Source organism: Bombina bombina, chromosome 5 (assembly GCF_027579735.1).
Source record: "Bombina bombina isolate aBomBom1 chromosome 5, aBomBom1.pri, whole genome shotgun sequence".
NCBI lineage: Eukaryota > Metazoa > Chordata > Amphibia > Anura > Bombinatoridae > Bombina > Bombina bombina.
Window position 1 is genome coordinate 541,150,905 of NC_069503.1, and position 18,826 is coordinate 541,169,730.

At 35.6% G+C, this 18,826-nt stretch overlaps 1 protein-coding gene across 1 annotated transcript; it reads left to right on the forward strand.

Annotated features, from left to right (window-relative positions):
- The first annotated feature begins 1,453 nt into the window (after positions 1 to 1,453).
- On the forward strand, positions 1,454 to 13,388 carry LOC128660566 (thread biopolymer filament subunit gamma-like). Its single transcript, XM_053714488.1, has 10 exons — positions 1,454 to 2,257; positions 3,517 to 3,577; positions 4,649 to 4,744; positions 5,980 to 6,156; positions 6,520 to 6,645; positions 8,057 to 8,277; positions 9,413 to 9,459; positions 10,566 to 10,607; positions 12,440 to 12,486; positions 13,202 to 13,388. Exons 1-9 carry the CDS (start codon positions 1,542 to 1,544, stop codon positions 12,472 to 12,474), a joined length of 1,521 nt encoding a protein of 506 aa, XP_053570463.1. The 5' UTR covers positions 1,454 to 1,541; the 3' UTR covers positions 12,475 to 12,486; positions 13,202 to 13,388.
- Positions 13,389 to 18,826: the final 5,438 nt, after the last annotated feature.

Sequence of the window (18,826 nt, forward strand, 5' to 3'; positions counted from 1 at the left end):
TAAGAGCTAGTGAAGTGCAACTGATAGCACAGGGTGCATTGATTTAGACCAACCTTGTTTTAAGAATAGCGCACAATCTGGTACTACAAGTGAACAGTAAAAAAGGTTTACTTTGAATCTTGATAGGGCCGACATTTAGCGCGCCCTTTACTTTTATTGGATAGACCATGATGTGCTATTATTGCTCATATTATAGTTGTTAGTTAAGTGTTGCACTCGAGCACAATACAAAGTAGCAGTGGAAATGAGTGCTTTTGGAGACCTTAACTAGAGCGTAAATGGTTCAATGCATGCTAAACAAAACATGTTTGTTATATTACAATAAAGTATTTTACTCAAATAAAACTTTACTTTCAACTTGTAATAAGAGCACAAAGATGCTTGCGCTATACTCTCGGTAAATGAATTTTACTGAATTGGAATTTAGAATAGAAAACTTGCACAAAAAATTGCTATGCTTGTAATCTAGGGTAAAAACAAAACTGATTTCCTCATACATTTTTAAAAATGCATAGTAAAAATAAATATTATTATGTACCTTGTTCTGTTATTTCATTTTATTATTTTTTGTTAAATATATTCATAATCTTCCTTTTCCCATGATATGTACAGTATATGCTGAGGCAAAACCTTTCTTTCTTTCTTTTTTATTCTTTTTTCTTTCTTTCTTTCTATTTCTTTCTTTCTTTCTTTCTTTCTTTCTTTCTTTCTTTCTATTTCTTTCTTTCTTTCTTTTCTCTCTCTCTCTCTCTCTCTCTCTTTCTGTTTTTTTTCTTTCTATTTCTTTCTTTCTTTCTTTCTTTTCTCTCTCTCTCTCTCTCTCTCTCTCTCTTTCTGTTTTTTTCTTTCTATTTCTTTCTTTCTTTCTTTTTTTCTTTCTTTCTATCTATCTTTCCTTCCTTCTTTCTCTGTTTCTTTCTTTCTTTCTATGACCATTACATGAGCATTTCAAATATGTGATCAAGAGTTTTATAAACATATGGCATTTTATTATTGACTAGATATTTGTATGTTACCCTAACTTTAGTTGTATTGTAGATGCATTTTCTTTTTATTTTATAAGTTCATTTTTAAATCTTTTTTTTTCCTTTATTTTAAAACCCCCTAATATTCAATAAATTGATCATTATTACTTATTACTTAAATATATTTGAACCAAACTCTTGTTATAGCAAGAGTTTAGTACAGCTATTTGGGAAACATCATTATGCTACATTATTCTATGTATCATGTAAAAAAAAAAATCCCTTTAACAACATTCCTCTTGATAGTTATGGTTTGCAATTTTTCTGATAACAATCTGTTTTAATTCTCATATTTCTCCTAGTGTCACGCTGCAGGGCAGACGCTGAAAAAGAGTATTGCATCTGCAGAAATCTTTGGATGCTGTCCCTAGGCTATGTTGATGTGTCAAAAAGAAAATCATATAAAAGGCCAGTACAATAGATGAGGTTGCTTTCATTCTGACATCTTGAATGAAAAGAGCAATCAGGCTGTGCAATTCCTCTTCTGAGTTAGACACTTAATTGTTCATTTCCATCATGTCGGTCTCAGGTGCAAGCTCTCTTAGCTGGGTAGCTTCTTCTTCCCAGAAATCTGGTTATTCACTTTCACAAGGAGGAGGTTCTGCTTCTGCTGCTGCGGCTGCTGGGCTTTCTGGCGGTTTGTCTCGATTGAGCCTAGGAGGAGGATTAGGAGGAGGATTAGGAGGAGGATTTGGCGCAGGTCTTGGTGGAGGTGGCGCAGGTTTTGGTGGAGGACTAGGTGCAGGACTTGGTGGTGGACTAGGAGGTGGACTAGGCTTGGGAGGTGGTTTAGGAGGAGGATATGGGGGTCTTGCTTTAGGTGGTGGTGGATTTGGAGCAGGTGGATTGGGAGGAAGTGCAGCTTTTTCTTTGGGACGCTCTCTAACAGCAGGTGGACTAAGTTCATCTCTGGGTGTTGGGCCTGTTAGAGGGCCACAGTTGCTATCAAGAGCCTCTGAAAAGCAAACATTGGCAGGATTAAATGACCGTTTCTTTACCTATGTAGAGAAAGTAAAACAGTTGCAGCTAGAGAACCAAACCCTTAATACACAGCTGAACCTTCTGACAGGGGGGACAGGTGTTCCCTCTTCAGACTCTTCAGGAGGACCAGTAAATTATGAGGTTCAGCTAACTGATCTGAGAAACACTGTTGAGTCCTTAACCCTTGAAAATGTACGATATGAAATTGAACTTGACAACATCAGAGGTGCAGCAGAGGAACTCAAGACTAAGTAAGTTTTTTGTATTGTTCTGTATTTAATTTATATTACAGGTGTGGTTCATAAATCCTTCTTAGGAAATTAAACTATTTTTTTTAGCCAACGTAGGTTATTCCAAAAATTATTTTTGTTTTTTAAAATTTTACGTTAATGTACTGATTAAACCATTTTTTTGGTCCTTCTCTAGTAACACACTGATCTGAGTTGTTACTAATACACTGTGAGCATTACTATCTGTTGTGATTCATGGATTTCCTACTAGTTTTAATTTAATTAACAAGCATTTCTTTTTTTTATTTGTATGCTTATGGGGCTTGTCCTGCTACACCAATGAAGTTGTGGGTTTTGCTTTATCATCCAATACGATTCTGCACCACATACCAGTATTGTCCAAACGTGCCCTTTTTAAATTCCAAATCTAAGCTTTGACTTTTTGCATGAAAAAATACTTGACATCTTAAATTTCCAGCAGATAATGTGTTTTATTATATGTATCTTTAGTTTGTGCCCATATGAATAATGTTGTTTGGAATTTATTAAGTATAGACCAGAATATGTTTAACCATAGTTACTCAGTATTTATACAGTAGGTGGCATATATGTAATGTGTTCCACTAAAGAAAAATCAAGTCCACTAGATTGTTATGAGTAAATGGCAACAATACACAATACATATCAGCTAAATATTTTCTGCATTCTTCAAATTTTAGTATCTGTATTTTTTTAATATCAAGAGTAGAGAACCCCTTGATTATTTTTTTAAATATATTGAAAATGATTGAAAATCATGGTGTTACACATGCAAAACAAACATGAATTCAGTGGAATGAAAATTACATTTATAATGGTTTAAGACAGGTTAAATTGTAAGGTTTAAAGACCAAATAGGTAATACATTTGTAGAAGGGGCATACATTCTTTTGAAAGTTTGCACTAAAAATAATGTCAGATGTCAGAAATGTTATGTAACTTATTAGACAAAGGGAAAGATAAAGTTCTGCAAAAATATACATATTAAGTGTGTGTCTCAGGGATTACCCCAAAAATAGCCAGCTCCAGACTGCCCCAAGACTTTTGTCTGTCTGTCTGTCTGTCTGTCTTTCTATCTATCTCTCTGGTCTGTCTGCCTGTCTATTGTCTGTCTGTCTATAACATTTTCAACTAATTATACATTTGCTATAGATATATACAATTCTGCATGAAGCTTGTTTGCAGTCATAACAGTATATTATAATGCTATTTATTAAAGATCATATTTTATTTTTTTATAGATATGAACTAGAGCTCGGGGTCAAATATCAACTGGAAACTGACATTGCAGCAATGAAAAGGGTAATTAAACAAAGTATTAGCTCTTAAGTTTTTCACTTCACTTGCCCTGTAAATGAGTAAGGTTTATAGTTGAATATTAGACAGCGGAGTATCAAGAAAGATTGTTATGATTTCTGTTTAAGTGTTTTAATATTTAGCCTATAGAAAATGATCACAAAACTAAGTTTTTCAAAACACCTTAGGCAATAGTTTTTAGCGCTTGCTCTTTAAAGTAAAAATATTTTAATACAGTCTTTGCATTGAAATATGTTTTTATATCAAGATTGAATTTTAAATGATACCCTTTAAAAAAAAAAAAAATATATATATATATATATATATATATATATACACACACACACACACACACATATACATATACATTGAAAATGGTCTGCATACAGAATACAAGCATTAAAACAAACATTTTCAGAGCAAAATGTGCATTCATTTGATGCCAAGAGACACACCCATTTGTGGGTGTGGTTTGTTTTTTCTTTGCTCTAGCCAATTAGGGAAGGATACAAATGAGCTTCTGCACATATCAACCAGTCACTCTGCAGCATGTAGGAGAGTTAGGGTGCTGAATTCCACTGAATGCACACCAACCACCCTGAAGACAATAACATTACAGGAAAAGCAGGCAAACTAATAATAAAGCATACACAATTAAAGGGACATGAAACCCAATTTTTTTTCTTTCATGATTTGGAAAGAGCAAGCAATTTTAAACAACTTTTTAATTTACTTCTATTATCTTATTTGCTTCATTCTCTTGATATGCTTTGCTGAAAAACATATTTAGATATGCTCAGTAGCTGCTGATTAGTAGATGCACATAGATGCCTTGTGTGATTGGCTCACCCATGTGCATTGCTATTTCTTCAACAAGGATATCTAAAGAATGAAGCAAATTAGATAATAGAAGTAATTTGGAAAGTTATTTGAAATTGTATTCTCTACCTGAATTATGAAATATTTTTTTGGGGTTTAGTGTCCCTTTAAACCTTTAATGGGAATTACATTTTGAGTTTAATGTCCCTTTATGTTTATGAGATGTATTTAAAAATACCATATATTTTTGGATTGCAGGATATTGAATCTGCTTCTGATCTGCGCACTGCCCTGGAACAGAGATTTACAGCTGCTTTGGATGACCTTGAATTCCTTAAGAAGACACACGAAGAAGTAAGTGATAAGGATTTCTTTTTTTTTTCTTGTTGTTTTTACCTGGCATAGTCACTGCAGTAAAAATGTATTTTTGTAATAATTTAATAATTGTAAATCATATATAGCTTTATTTTAAATCAACCATGAGACATTTACTAAATCAAAATGATTTAATCATAAAAAGCCAGCATACTTGAAAATTCCTCCCCAAAAGGACCTGCATTCATCAACACAAGTATGAGTTGCACCCAATTTTCAAAAATGAAAAACTTTATTTACTGTGTTAAGGGGTTAACAGCATGGGTTGCTGGGAACTGTGCAGCTGTCTTTAAGTATTCAGGGCTGTGGGGTTTACAGTGACTTGGCATGTGTACCTGTGTTTTTGTATTTACTTAAGGGAAATTACAAAGGCCTGTGACACCCTGGGGTTGGTTCTCATTCTGTTTGAAAGTATGCATTGTGTAGCTGCTTGATTAGGGACCCAGGATGGGAGAGACCTTGACGTGGTCCTGGGCTTATACCTTTGGAGCCAAATGAACTGACTCTCATTTTTGCTTTTAAATATTATTGTGTGCTTGCTAGTGAGTGCCAGGTTTTCTGTGTGTTGTTTTAAAAACTTTATTTAGCCTATACACAGCAAATGTTTTAGGGCTCCTGCCCCTTTACTGAGTTAATTTACAAATGACACCTCTATAGTGAATAAACCCCCATTAATTATAATCGGTCCAGTCAGCAATCAGTTTCAGTGACTGCTCCAGCTTTTCCCATCTGTTATTTCAGCACAAGACTTAACACCCCCTTCTATTCTGAGGATCCAGGTTGATACTGTTTCCAGTCACCTGGGTTAGTGGTGGGACTAATAAATATGGTTCAGGTGGATCAGTCATTAAACTGGGAATAGCCCCTGGCGCGTATAACTCAGACATGGACTGTATGCAAATAAGACACCTTTGGGAGTTAAATTGATAATTGGCAAGTGCTGTATCGATACACAACACTCTCTTACAACCACTGATGTGCATGACATATACTAATCATCCTTTTATTTGAATGAAGTTCTGTCATAAAACTGGTTTCCTGGAAAGGAAGTCAAATAATTCTGTTCAGCTATCGTCTATTGTCAAAAAAGTACCACTATTTTCCAAAATATATATTTTTTTTAAATCCCTAAATTCATCACTAAAAGGATTTCCATAATTTGTTGTAAGTTTTTAGTTTTATAGATTGATAATATGCACTCATTTATTCTGCAGGAAATCTCCACACTACAGAGCAAGTTGGGTGCCGCAGCTGATACTTCAGTGTCTCTCATTGAAGTTGACGCAGTCAAATCATTTGATCTCAACGTTGCATTAAACAAACTGAGAGGAGAATATGAGAAATCAGTTCAACAACACAAAGAAGACGCCGAAACATATTTCAGAGCTAAGGTAACATAGGTTTTAGTTTAGCTAAATCTTAATCTATTTACTATTTTTATTTGTTGTTTACTTCTTTATATATATTATACAATGATTCAGTAATTAAAGTGTGTATTATTTTCTAAAAATCGATAAGTGAAACCTTTTTTCTTGTGTGCAGAATTTGATCATTAGAAATCATCATTATTATTAGAAATATGAGAAGTGGATCATTTTCTAACTATCAAGTGAAAATATATTATAAGCAAATTAAAAACAAAAATATGTATTTTTTTTTTTTAATTCAGTGTAATAATATCTTTCAAATATGGCAAACTGTACAAAAAGCTGACCGCACCAAATTTGATATCTTATATCCTATTATCTTTCCAGATTGAAGAAATAAATACAGAATCGGCAAAAACATCAGAAGTTGTTTCCTCCATAAAAACAGAAATCACATCCTCAAAGAAGGAATTACAAAGCTTAAACACTGAATTACAGTCTGCTATCTCTGTGGTAAGTATACATTTTAAAATGTGTTAGAGACTTTAATATATCTGGGAATTTGCTCATTCTCAACCACCTCCTGATAAGATTACCATATTTTAGCATATAAGAGGCACATGTATATAAGCATTTTTGAAGGTGAACAATAAACAAACATTAGACAAAAAGTGCAAATGCCTCTCACACACCCTTCCCAGTCCTTATAATTCATTCACTCCTTTACCTTCATATTGATTGCTTGCTTTTTCTTATTTACCTGCTCTTTATTCATGTTCTCACACTTTTTTCTCTCCTTTATACTATCTCTTTATTAATGTCTCTCTCCATTTTTATTCTTCTTAAAGGGATAAGAAACCCAATATTTTAAACAACTTTGTAATTTACTCCTATTATCCATTTTTCTTCGTTCTCTGTGTATCTTTATTTGGAAAGCAGGCATGTAAGCTTAGGAGACTAACCATTTTTGGTTCAGCAGCTGGGTAGCGCTTCCTGATTATTGGCTAAATGTAGCCACCAATCAACAAGCGCTACCCAGATGCTGAACCAAAGATGGGCCTAAGTTTATATTCTTGCTTTTTCAAGAGAACGAAGACAAGTTGATAATAGGAGTAAATTAGAAAGTTGCTTAAAATTGCATGCTCTGGGGCTGAATTATTAACCACCGTATGGTACCTAATACATCAGGCTCACCAGAAACAGCAGTTAAGAAGCAGTGGTCTTAAGACTGCTGCACCTAAACTGGTCCGCTTTCTCTGAGCGGCGGCCAGCAATCAACCCAATCAGATACGATCTGGTTGATTGACACCACCTGCTAGCATCCGATTGGCTGCAAATCTGCAGGGGGCGGCATTGCACAAGCAGTTCACTAGAACTATAGCTTATCATGTCCACCATACATTGATAATTCGGCCCCTTTATCTGAATCATGAAAGAAAAAAATTGGGTTTCATATCCCTATAAACTACCTTTTTTTTCTTGAACTAGAATGTGTGATTATCACAAACTTTGAGCATATGAGATAGAGAAGAAAATAAATGTGTTTTGTTTATTTTTCTGAAATGGATTTTACCATATAAAACCATGTTTACTGCTAAAAAAATATATATATTAAAATTATGGAATTGTGTCCTTCCAAGGTTATAGCAGCTCTTGGTTATGTCCTAAATTGAGCTCCAATGATATGTTTGGACACCCTAACAGTAATACACAACCTTTTAGTGGTTCATGTCTTTGAACCCCAACATTAGCTCCTGGCCAGAAAACATTATAATTAGTTATTATTATTTATAAAGTACACACATTTCTACTCACAGTTATTCCTATTATTTTTTGTTATAGTTTTAATATCTCCAACATGGTTTGAAGGTGTCAGATAAGAAAAAAAAAGATACTGATCTTATAATTTTTTTTTCTTTCTCAGAATTATACACTTGAAAGCAACCTAGCAGAGGTAGTCGCAAGGTCTAGTGTAGGAGCCGCAGAATTCCAAGCCCAGATTACCAGCTATGAAGCTGCTATAGAGTCGGCAAAAGTAGAACTCCACAAAATCATTGTAAACTATCAGGAGCTTCTGGACATCAAACAGGCCCTTGATGTAGAAATTTCCACCTACAAAAAACTCTTGGAAGGCGAAGACATCAAGTAAGTGCCAGTACTAAGTGTTTCATTTCATAGGCAACTGAAACCTGGATATTTATTAATTCAGTAATACAATTCAAATGTCACATAACCTAGATGATCTAAGGCAAATTGTTATTTATAGTATATGAGTAACATGATCATGGACACAACAGAATTAATTTATGAGGTTAAGGGCTCTGCTTGCCAGTTCACATTTAGCATTACAAGTGAGCTATCAGGACTTATCTATATACAGCATAATGCATTGCAGACCTGTTTGGTAGCCAAAAAATGATAGCTTAATTAATTTTTAACTTAAAACATTTTAAATTGCACCATAATCTTGGTGACATCTTTGGATCTGACATATTTTGCTGTGATTTGTTTTGATTGGATAGAACAAATATGTATTATGTAAGATTTAAAGAGACAGTCTAGACCCAATACATAATTTTGATTACTTATTATTACATACCAGAGAAATATCCTGCAACTGGTCTCACATCTATATGCTTGTAAAAAGTACATGAAACATATAATTATTCATTGTTTGTTAGGAGCTGAAAATGGCCACCAAGCCACGCCCACCTTTTGCGTTTATATTTTGATATGTTACATTGCTCCAATCACGATCGACTTGTGAATACGTTTTCCTACTTGCACATGCTGATTTGTGCATGTGCTATTTGAAATAGCTAACTGTAAATATTAAACCTGCACTGCTAAACTGTCATACAAGAAAACAGCTAATTGGACAAGAAGTGGTTGGGTTTGGTGGCCATTTTCGGCTGCTAACAAATGAGGGCTATTAAACATTTTATGTACTTCTTAGAAGCTTATAGATGTGGAACCCGTAGCAAGATGCTTGTCTGGTAAGTAACAATACGTTATAAAGAATAAGTATTGGGTCTAGACTGACCCTTTAAGTCCAGTAACAGAATGGTGGTAAAGATCTTTAATGTCCCTTTAAATAGAAAAGGAGAAGTTTTTTTTTAATGTGGATAAGTATTTAGATAGCTGGAAAATCAGAAAGGTATACTAGAGGGTATAGGGTACTGCTAACATATCATATAATATAGGAAACAGAATTGAGTTATAAGGCTATATATGTTTGACAGTCATATAACCTTCATAAACCATTATGATTTCTTTTTAGATTTCCAGAAATCGAAGTGTTATCAGGAGGGACATACACCTTCTCATGTAAGTACATTTATATTACTATAATAAAAATGTGTTGTTAAAAGGTTGTGTAGTTAATAGTTGAATCAATGAGTAGTCAAATTAATGTTAATCATAAACTGAAGTTTAAAGGGACAGTCTACTCCAGAATTTTTATTGTTTAAAAAGATAGATATTCCCTTTAATACTCATTCCCCAATTTTGCATAACCAACATTAATATACGCGAACTAGCACTGTCTAGCTGTAAAAAACAGAGATAAGAGGCAGCCTTTAAGGACTTAGAAATTAGCATATGAGCCTACCTAGGTTTAGCTTTCAACAAAGTATACCAAGAGACCAAAGCAAATTTGATGATAAAAGTACATTGGAATGTTGTTTAAAATTGCATGCCCTATCTGAATCCTGAAACTTTAATTTTTACTAGACTGTCTCTTTAAGCTACATAGAAATTACTTTGGGGGTCGACTTATCAAGGGGGAGCATTAGGAGCCGACTTATCAAGCTCCGTATTGAGCTTGATGCACCTTGTTTCTGGCGAGCCTTCAGACCGCTGCTCCATAACTTCTCCCCCTGCTCTGAGGCAGCGGACAGAAATCAACCCGATGGAATACGATCGGGTTAATTGACACCCCCTGCTAGTGGCAGATTAGCCGCAAGTCTGCAGGGGGGCGGCATTGCGTATGCTGTCGGCATTTATCGATGTGCGGCGTACATGATACCCTAAATTGTATCATGTCCGTTCGCACGTTAATAAATATACACCTTAGTGTCATAAAAAGTATATACTAATTATCTATATAATTTTAAAATATCTAAATTGACAGCCACTTAACCCCTTGGTTGCCAGTGGGGCAACATTATATTACAGCCCTGTCTGACAGCAAAAAGCAAACTAAAAGCTTAGAATAACCAATAAATCAATAACATAGCATAAGTTGTACACTATATGCAAATACTTCCTAATCTTAATATCTTTTGATTTTTACACCACATTATTTTAAATATGTAACATTGTTTTTATCGATTTAACTAAGTGTGTTAAACGTGACTCAATTTTCATGTTGGTGACTTTTAATTCACATTTTAAGATGATATATAATACATGTTTTATCCTTATGTTTACAGCTGACTCTGGCTTCACAAAGAAAGACTCCAGTTCATCTTCAGGTAAAAGACCTAGAGTAGAGATACCTACCCAATATTTTCATCATAGTGATCTTTATTTTTAGGTCCAAGAGAGGAATTATTCATATATAAATTACTGAAATACAATTTGAAATATTGGAAATATTGGTACATTTTATAGGAGTAAACATTTTATCTTTTATTGATTCATTTTAAAGGAATAGTCTAGTGACTATATAATTCCTTTAAAATTAATCAATAAAAACGAAAGTTTCATGGTTCAGTTAGAGCATGCCATTTTAAGCAACTTTCTAATTTATTCCTATTATCAATTTTTCTTCATTCTCTTGGTATCTTTATTTGAAGAGCAAGAATGTGAGCATAGGAGCCGGCCCATTTTTGGTTCAGAACCTGGGTAGCACTTTCTGATTGGTGTATAAATGTAGCCACCAATCAGCAAGCGCTACCCAGGTGCTGAACCAAAAATGGGCCGGTTCCTAAGCTAACATTAAAATAAAGATACCAAGAGAACGAAGACAAATTGATCATAGGAGTAAATTAGAAAGTTGCTTAAAATTGCCCGCTCTATCTGAATCATTAAAGTTTAATTTTAACTAGACTAACACATTTAATATTGCCTTTATATTTGTATTTATTAGTAAGAGAAAGAGCATTGAAATCACATTTAACTCCAAACAAAGAAAACTGGATGCTCTCTACCCACAATTAAATATCACCTACATCAACTTATAGTTATATGAGTTTATAACTTCTCTAATGTCAGCTTCCTTACCCAGGTATAAATCTATACCAGGGGCATCCATCTCCATTACTTCAGGAAACTATGTGATTCAGAATAGACTTGCACGGGGGAACAATTAGTTTTGTCCGAAAGATATGTTTCAAATTTATTTCTTCAAACGTTCGGTTCAGCCAAATTTAGCCCATGCAGGCATTTGGTTCGGATAAATATTGGATTCGGATTTATTACCATTATTTCAATGGGAACAGCTTATATAGACAATAAATATTAATAAAAAAATTACATTATAGGATTTGAACAATTAATAGTGTTTAGCTCCTAATGTTTGGAGCTGAATTCCTCTATTTCTAAAAAAAAATTTAAATGTTTAATAAAGTCACAAGAACATACATTTTTATAACATTACCATCCTGTAATCTCTTGAAGTATTTCAAAAGCAAGCCCCATCCTCTTGAGGTATTTGCGCTCCACTCGTAATACCAGCATACGCAATTGTGCACTGGTATTTCAAGTGGCCCATAATGCGGACACAAGTTCACGTTCACATTGCATGGAAGCTTTTCACTCAGTAGACACGGCATGGCAACTAGCGCAGAGATGGGGTTAAGTCGCTCAGCGATGGGCAGGAAATATAAATATATGTGAATATATACATATATACTGTATTTATGTGTTAATATGTATATATATATATATATAAAAGCATATATATATATATATATATATATATATATATATATATATATATTTATAGCGAACACACAGTCCCCATAGACCTCTATGTAAAGGCACTTTTCAGTGTCGTTTTCTTTTCTAACACCTCACATCTGCCATTTTTAACCCCTAAAAACTGCTAAGTGAAGTTTTTTTTTTTTTTTTTTTAAATGCTCATATATTTTATTTTCAAAAAGGCACTACACAATTGTTTTGGGGGCAGTTTGGGGCACATTTTATATTTACTTGCAGCAAGAATATCCCCCTTTACATAGTTTATAGCTCATAGTGGGATCTCCTGAGTAACTTTTGTTTAAACCTATGGAACCAAGTGCTGTTTGTTCATATTCATTAATGACACTAATCGTAGTATTCTATGATTGTCTCCATTTTTTAGTGGCACAGCTAAGTCTGGATGGATGGACAAAATAGGAATTGTTCTAGGTAAGAAATGATCTGCAGTTTCACATATTGCATACCCATGTACAGATTTGTGTATCTGTTATACTACATGAGTACAAAAAGCCTAACATGTTGTATTTCAGATGTGTCAGGGTAAAAAAGAAACAGAATGTTCTAAATGAGACAAATAAAGCTGTGATGAAGAAATTTAAAGGGACAGAAAACCCAACATTTTTCTTTCATGATTCAGATAGAACATACCATTTTAAACAACTTTCCAATTTACTTCTATTATAAAAATTTCTACATTTTCTTGTTATCTTTTGTAGGAGGGTAAATTCAGGAGTGTGCACGTGTCTCTCAAGCGCTATATGGTTGCAGTTTTGCAACAATGATATACATTTGCAAGAGCACTAGATTGCAGCACTATTATCTACATGCAGTTCTCCATACATGTGCGCGCTACCTATCTAGATGTCTCTTCAACAAAGAATAACATTAGAACGATGCAAATTTGATAATAGAAGTAAATTGGAAACTTTTTTAAAAAAAATTGTATTCTCTAGCTGAATCATGGAAGAATCTTTTTGGGTTAGACAGAATTCAATACAGTGGCAGGTTTTCTTTGAAAAACAAACACCTGTATAATAGATGTTACAATAATAAGCAAATGCATTAGAATCTAATAGTATTGATCAATATTTTTCTGTTTGCATTGTAATAAACCTTTACTGATTTCTGTATATATTTTCTCTAGAACAAATCTGAAGCTCATCGGTCTATCAGCATTTCCTCTCTGAAGATGAGGAAGAGGAGTCCTCTATGCAGCACAAATACATTTGCTTCTCTGTTGCTTGTCTAAAGAAACTTACCGCTAATTCTGTTTCATTAGTTTCTTTACCATGTAACGTCTCACGGTATCAATAAATCCGCTGAATTTGAAATGTTTTCAGTTATTTAATTAACTATTTATTTGCATTAAGTATTAGGGATATTTCATATTCTTCAACTTCTGTTTTTTTTTTGGGGGGGGGTTTAGCGTAATTTTTATTGAGGTTAAACATGTAATATAACAGACAAATTATCTTACATAAATCATATACATATACAAAAATAAAAAAGGTATGACAATAGTATTGCCACAATATTTAGTCATATCCATTAAGTCACATTTATGCAATGTACTAAGAATAAACCTCACATTTTCTGTATTTTCTATGATTCTATATAAAAGCATAAAAAGAATAAACAGGCAGTGATGCACAAAATATATATGATATAGAGAATATAAACTTTTTAAGCTTTTGAAATCCCAAAGCATGTAATAGACGAATAGCAAATTGTGGCTTACAATATATAGGAACTAACAAATGTTAAGGTAGAATGTACCCTGGGTAGTTAAGGAAGTATTAAATGTAAGTGTGGTATGTTTCAAGGGAAACCGCGGAAGAATGCTCTAGCATAATCACATAGTATTAGAGTTCTATATATATATGGGGGGGGGGGGCGGAGAATAATTATACATTTTTTTTCTTTGGGAATAAGAGTCTTTGAGTATATAGCTTCTGTGTAGATGCTCTCATGTTGAGATAAACCAGTGGAACAAAGAGGAGAGTAATATATAAATACCTATATAGATTTACATGTATACATATGAGACAACACTAATTAGCAAATAATGCATATTAAGCTGAAGGAGACCATTATAGCTTTCCTGTTGTGTCTGATATCCTAGCATTTATTAAGCAGTTAACTATATTGCAGCTTCTTGGAAGTGAGGAGTAAAATCTACCTAAGATTATACCTGCTTCCATAACATTAAAGGGTAATATAACTTACAATAATTCAGGAAGAAACACAAAGACATCTAGATTGTCACAAATAACTCCCATCATCCGGGCATGGGCCCTATACCCAGCGAAAGGGAGATGTAAAGAAACAGATGTATATAACTAAGAGGAAAAATGACACAGTAAGCATATGCATACACTAAAAAGAGAGTGTTACCTCACACACAGTGCCAAAGGCACCCTTTTCATAGCATATTAGTTCCTTACTCTTGAGGATGTCTATACTACCTCTATATGTGAAGAATCATTAATTAGGCCAGAGACATTTAACAATTTCTTAATACTGCTTATAGTTTACTGATTCTCCTTCCCTGAACTAAAGTTATAACATAAAGCTAATATCAATAATAAAAGCCAATGCTGGAGTTATTATAACAAAGTGGGTTGGTCTAACAGATGGTGTTTCAACAAGAAATTGTATACAGATAAGACATATTTATCTCTGCAAGGTAGTGAATAAGTAGCTCAAAATCAGAGCATAAATAAAGCTAAATAGACAATGCCTACCAGAATATTAACAAGTAAGTAAAAGTATAGGTGTAGTGGGGTCTCTGCACCGATCAGTTAGAATAGCAAGTGAACTTACAGTGTAGATTCAAATAAGAATAGGGACTATGATGACCCATAGGCAATCCTATAAAGCTTAGTGTCTATCAAAACCAGGGTTATATAGAGATATAGGGGTCAATTTACTAATGTGCGAGCGGACATGATACAATGTAGCGTATCATGTCGGCTGCACATCGATAAATGCCGACAGCATATGCTGTCGGCATTTAGCATTGCACCAGCAGTTCTTGTGAACATCTGGTGCAATGCCGCCCCCTGCAGATTGGGGTGTCAATCAACCCGATTGTATCCGATCGGGTTGATTTCTGTCTGCCGCCTCAGAGCAGGCAGACAGGTTATCGAGCAGCGATCTTTAGATCGGCTGCTTCATAACTTCTGTTTCCTGCGAGCAAACGCGGGACATCAAGCTCCATACGGAGCTTGATAAATTGACCCCATCATGTTCAGTGCAGAGACTGCACCAGTCACCATGGAATTAAGAGAACACTGATATAAGGAGCATCTATATTAGTTTTAGGAAGTTAACCTATAATAATAGCGAGAGGCTCAGATAAGTAAATAATGCAAGTTATGTATGTATAAGGGGGTACATTAATTATTTGGGTAGGTCCCCTTGAGAGGTATTAAAGATGATTTCCTTAGTTGGGCAGATCCTAGAATGTATATGCCCTTCATATCCCAGAACTAACCATAAGTTATTCCATTAAATACATTTAGATGCCAATTATTAAATAAAAAAAACTATGAGGACAACAAAAAATAAGAGCAGTGAGTCCCACCATCCTATCATAGGAGTAACTATTTATATTAGAAGAACAGGCCATCATTAAATAAAGATCATGAAAAAGAACTGGTTAAGGAGGTTTCCTTAATAGCAAGCAGTGGCCCAACAGGACTTCATTATATATATTAAGAGAAGGTGATCTCAACAATAGTAAGCATAAGAACTTTGCAAAATCATGTGTGAAGATCAAAAGAGCCAAATTCAGTGACCCTTCATTGGATTCAGCCAACACCGGTATGGCTGCATTAGCTGTGTCCCAGATACACCCCGTTTTCCAACCTCCAGGATATCAGTACCTTCATGAGGGTCGCCACCTCTGGGCTCCATGTGCTGTTGTAGTACAAGGAATAATGTACGGTACGGGGTTAACCGCACTGTATTCTAGCCAGAAAACATCTTTGGAGTGGGAAAGGGTCAGCTTTAACTTGTTGCCTTGCCGCTTTTGGGGTAGTATGTGTTTTTCTCTCAGCAGTCAGTATGGCGTTCAGCGTGGCTTGCTTGCGATCACTAGGAATCTGCATACATATTTGCACCTCGCAAGCGCCAGGCTCCGGACACAAGTCTCTAGTCTCCTTTTTGGAGAGTGGAGTCTCACTCTGGGATGTGCCATCACATTCCACTAATCCGCATGAGAGCATATCAACCGGTTTCACCTGGGTCATTTCTGGGTCGTCTGTATTAGATGAGTCCATAGAGGATCGCAGAGTCTCTGCAAAGGTAAGTTGATATTTCTGCAGAAGAACCCTGATGTCGTCTAGTAGACAGTGAGCAGGTACCATGATGGTCATGGGTACTATAATGCAGCCGGTAAATCAAAGGCAGAAGCTCTCTGTATCTCCACCGTCCTTAAGGATATGATAGTTCTTTGGTGCTGGAAAGTACCTTTTAGGATCCTTCTCCCATTCGCTATTTAACCTCCTCACACAGTTGAAAGATAGCCGCACTCAAAAGGCCTTACCCAGCAACGCCACGAGAACAAGCGAAATTGCTTGACTCCTCGATGTCCCCCAAACTTTAGGTTTCTTATTTAAGGTCTGTGGGCTAGTAGGCTCCCTGTAATTATCAATTAGGCTGAGCTGAACGGCCAAAGATATAGTTATTAATAATATATAGCCGGAGCTATGGCAGCGTGCGACCGTTCAGACTCAGAGCTAACTCCGCCCCCTTCAACTTCTGGTTTAACACATAAAGGCCTAGAAACATACAAAGAAACATAAGATGTAAGAACTGTAGGCCTATTATATTTATATTTCCTATAAACTTTAAGCTTAAAGGACCAGTAAATATAGTAGATTTGCGTAATCAACAAATGCATGATAAAAAGACAATGCAATAGCACTTAGGGGTAGATTTATTAAATGTCGGGTGGACATGATCCGCTAGAAGGGGGTGTCAATCATCCCGATCATATCTGATCAGGATGATTGCAAGTCCGCCACCTCAGATGAGTTAAGGAGCAGCGCTCTTATGACCGCTGCTTCTTAACTTAAGTTTCAGGCGGACCTGAAACTTCGGGGGTAGATCAATCTATCCCTTAGTCTGAACTTCAAATGAGTAGTATATTTTTTTTGAGAAATTTCTAAGTTATGTCTATTTCCACTCTCCCTGTACCATGAGACAGCCATTACCCAATCACAAATGCACATACTTATATTCTGTAAATTCTTGCTGGTGATTCAAATAGTGTAAATATAAAAAGACTGTGCGTATATTGTCAATGGAAGTAAATTGGAAAGTTGTTTAAAATTGGTGCTCTATCTGAATCATGAAAGTTTAATTTTGACTTGAGTGTCCCTTTAATTAGTTTGTAAGACAGATGACAAAAGTCCAACAATTTGGATTTGATTAAAATTTGATAAAGAATACAAACTGCTGTACTGAAGCAAACATAGGCCTAGATTTAGAGTTTGGCGTTAGCCGTGAAAACCAGCGTTAGAGGCTCCTAACGCTGGTTTTAGGCTACCTCCGGTATTTGGAGTCACTCAAAAAAGGGTCTAACGCTCACTTTTCAGCCGCGACTTTTCCATACCGCAGATCCCCTTACGTCAATTGCGTATCCTATCTTTTCAATGGGATCTTTCTAACTCCGGTATTTAGAGTTGTGTCTGAAGTGAGCGTTAGACATCTAACGACAAAACTCCAGCCGCAGGAAAAAAGTCAGTAGTTAAGAGCTTTCTGGGCTAACGCCGGTTTATAAAGCTCTTAACTACTGTACTCTAAAGTACACTAACACCCATAAACTACCTATGTACCCCTAAACCGAGGTCCCCCCACATCGCCGCCACTCGATTAAATTGTTTTAACCCCTAATCTGCCGACCGCCACCTACGTTATACTTATGTACCCCTAATCTGCTGCCCCTTACACCGCCGACCCCTATATTATATTTATTAACCCCTAACCTGCCCCCCACAACGTCGCCGCCAGCTACCTACACCTATTAACCCCTAATCTGCCGACCGCAAAGCGCCGCCACCTACATTATAGCTATATACCCCTAATCTGCTGCCCCTAACACCGCCGACCCCTATATTATATTTATTAACCCCTAATCTGCCCCCCACAACGTCGCCGACACCTGCCTACACTTATTAACCCCTAATCTGCCGAGCGGACCGCACCGCTATTATTATAAAGTTATTAACCCCTAATCCGCCTCACTAACCCTATAATAAATAGTATTAACCCCTAATCTGCCCTCCCTAACATCGCCGACACCTAACTTCAAACATTAACCCCTAATCTGCCGACTGGAGCTCACTGCTATTCTAATAAATGTATTAACCCCTAAAGCTAAGTCTAACCCTAACACTAACACCCCCCTAAGTTAAATATAATTTAAATCTAACAAAATAAATTAACTCTTATTAAATAAATTACAAACTGCTGTACTGAAACAAACATAGGCCTAGATTTAGAGTTTGGCGTTAGCCGTGAAAACCAGCGTTAGAGGCTCCTAACGCTGGTTTTAGGCTACCTCCTGTATTTGGAGTCACTCAAAAAAGGGTCTAACGCTCACTTTTCAGCCGCGACTTTTCCATACCGCAGATCCCCTTAAGTCAATTGCGTATCCTATCTTTTCAATGGGATCTTTCTAACTCCGGTATTTAGAGTCGTGTCTGAAGTGAGCGTTAATAAATAGTATTAACCCCTAATCTGCCCTCCCTAACATCGCCGA

Bases quoted from the DNA above. Each gene is read 5' to 3' on its own strand.
- LOC128660566 (XM_053714488.1), top strand. From the start codon at position 1,542: ATGTCGGTCTCAGGTGCAAGCTCTCTTAGCTGGGTAGCTTCTTCTTCC. The intron at 2,258-3,516 runs GTAAGTTTTTTG...ATTTTTTTATAG, and splicing joins GCAGAGGAACTCAAGACTAA to ATATGAACTAGAGCTCGGGG. The intron at 8,278-9,412 runs GTAAGTGCCAGT...ATTTCTTTTTAG, and splicing joins TTGGAAGGCGAAGACATCAA to ATTTCCAGAAATCGAAGTGT.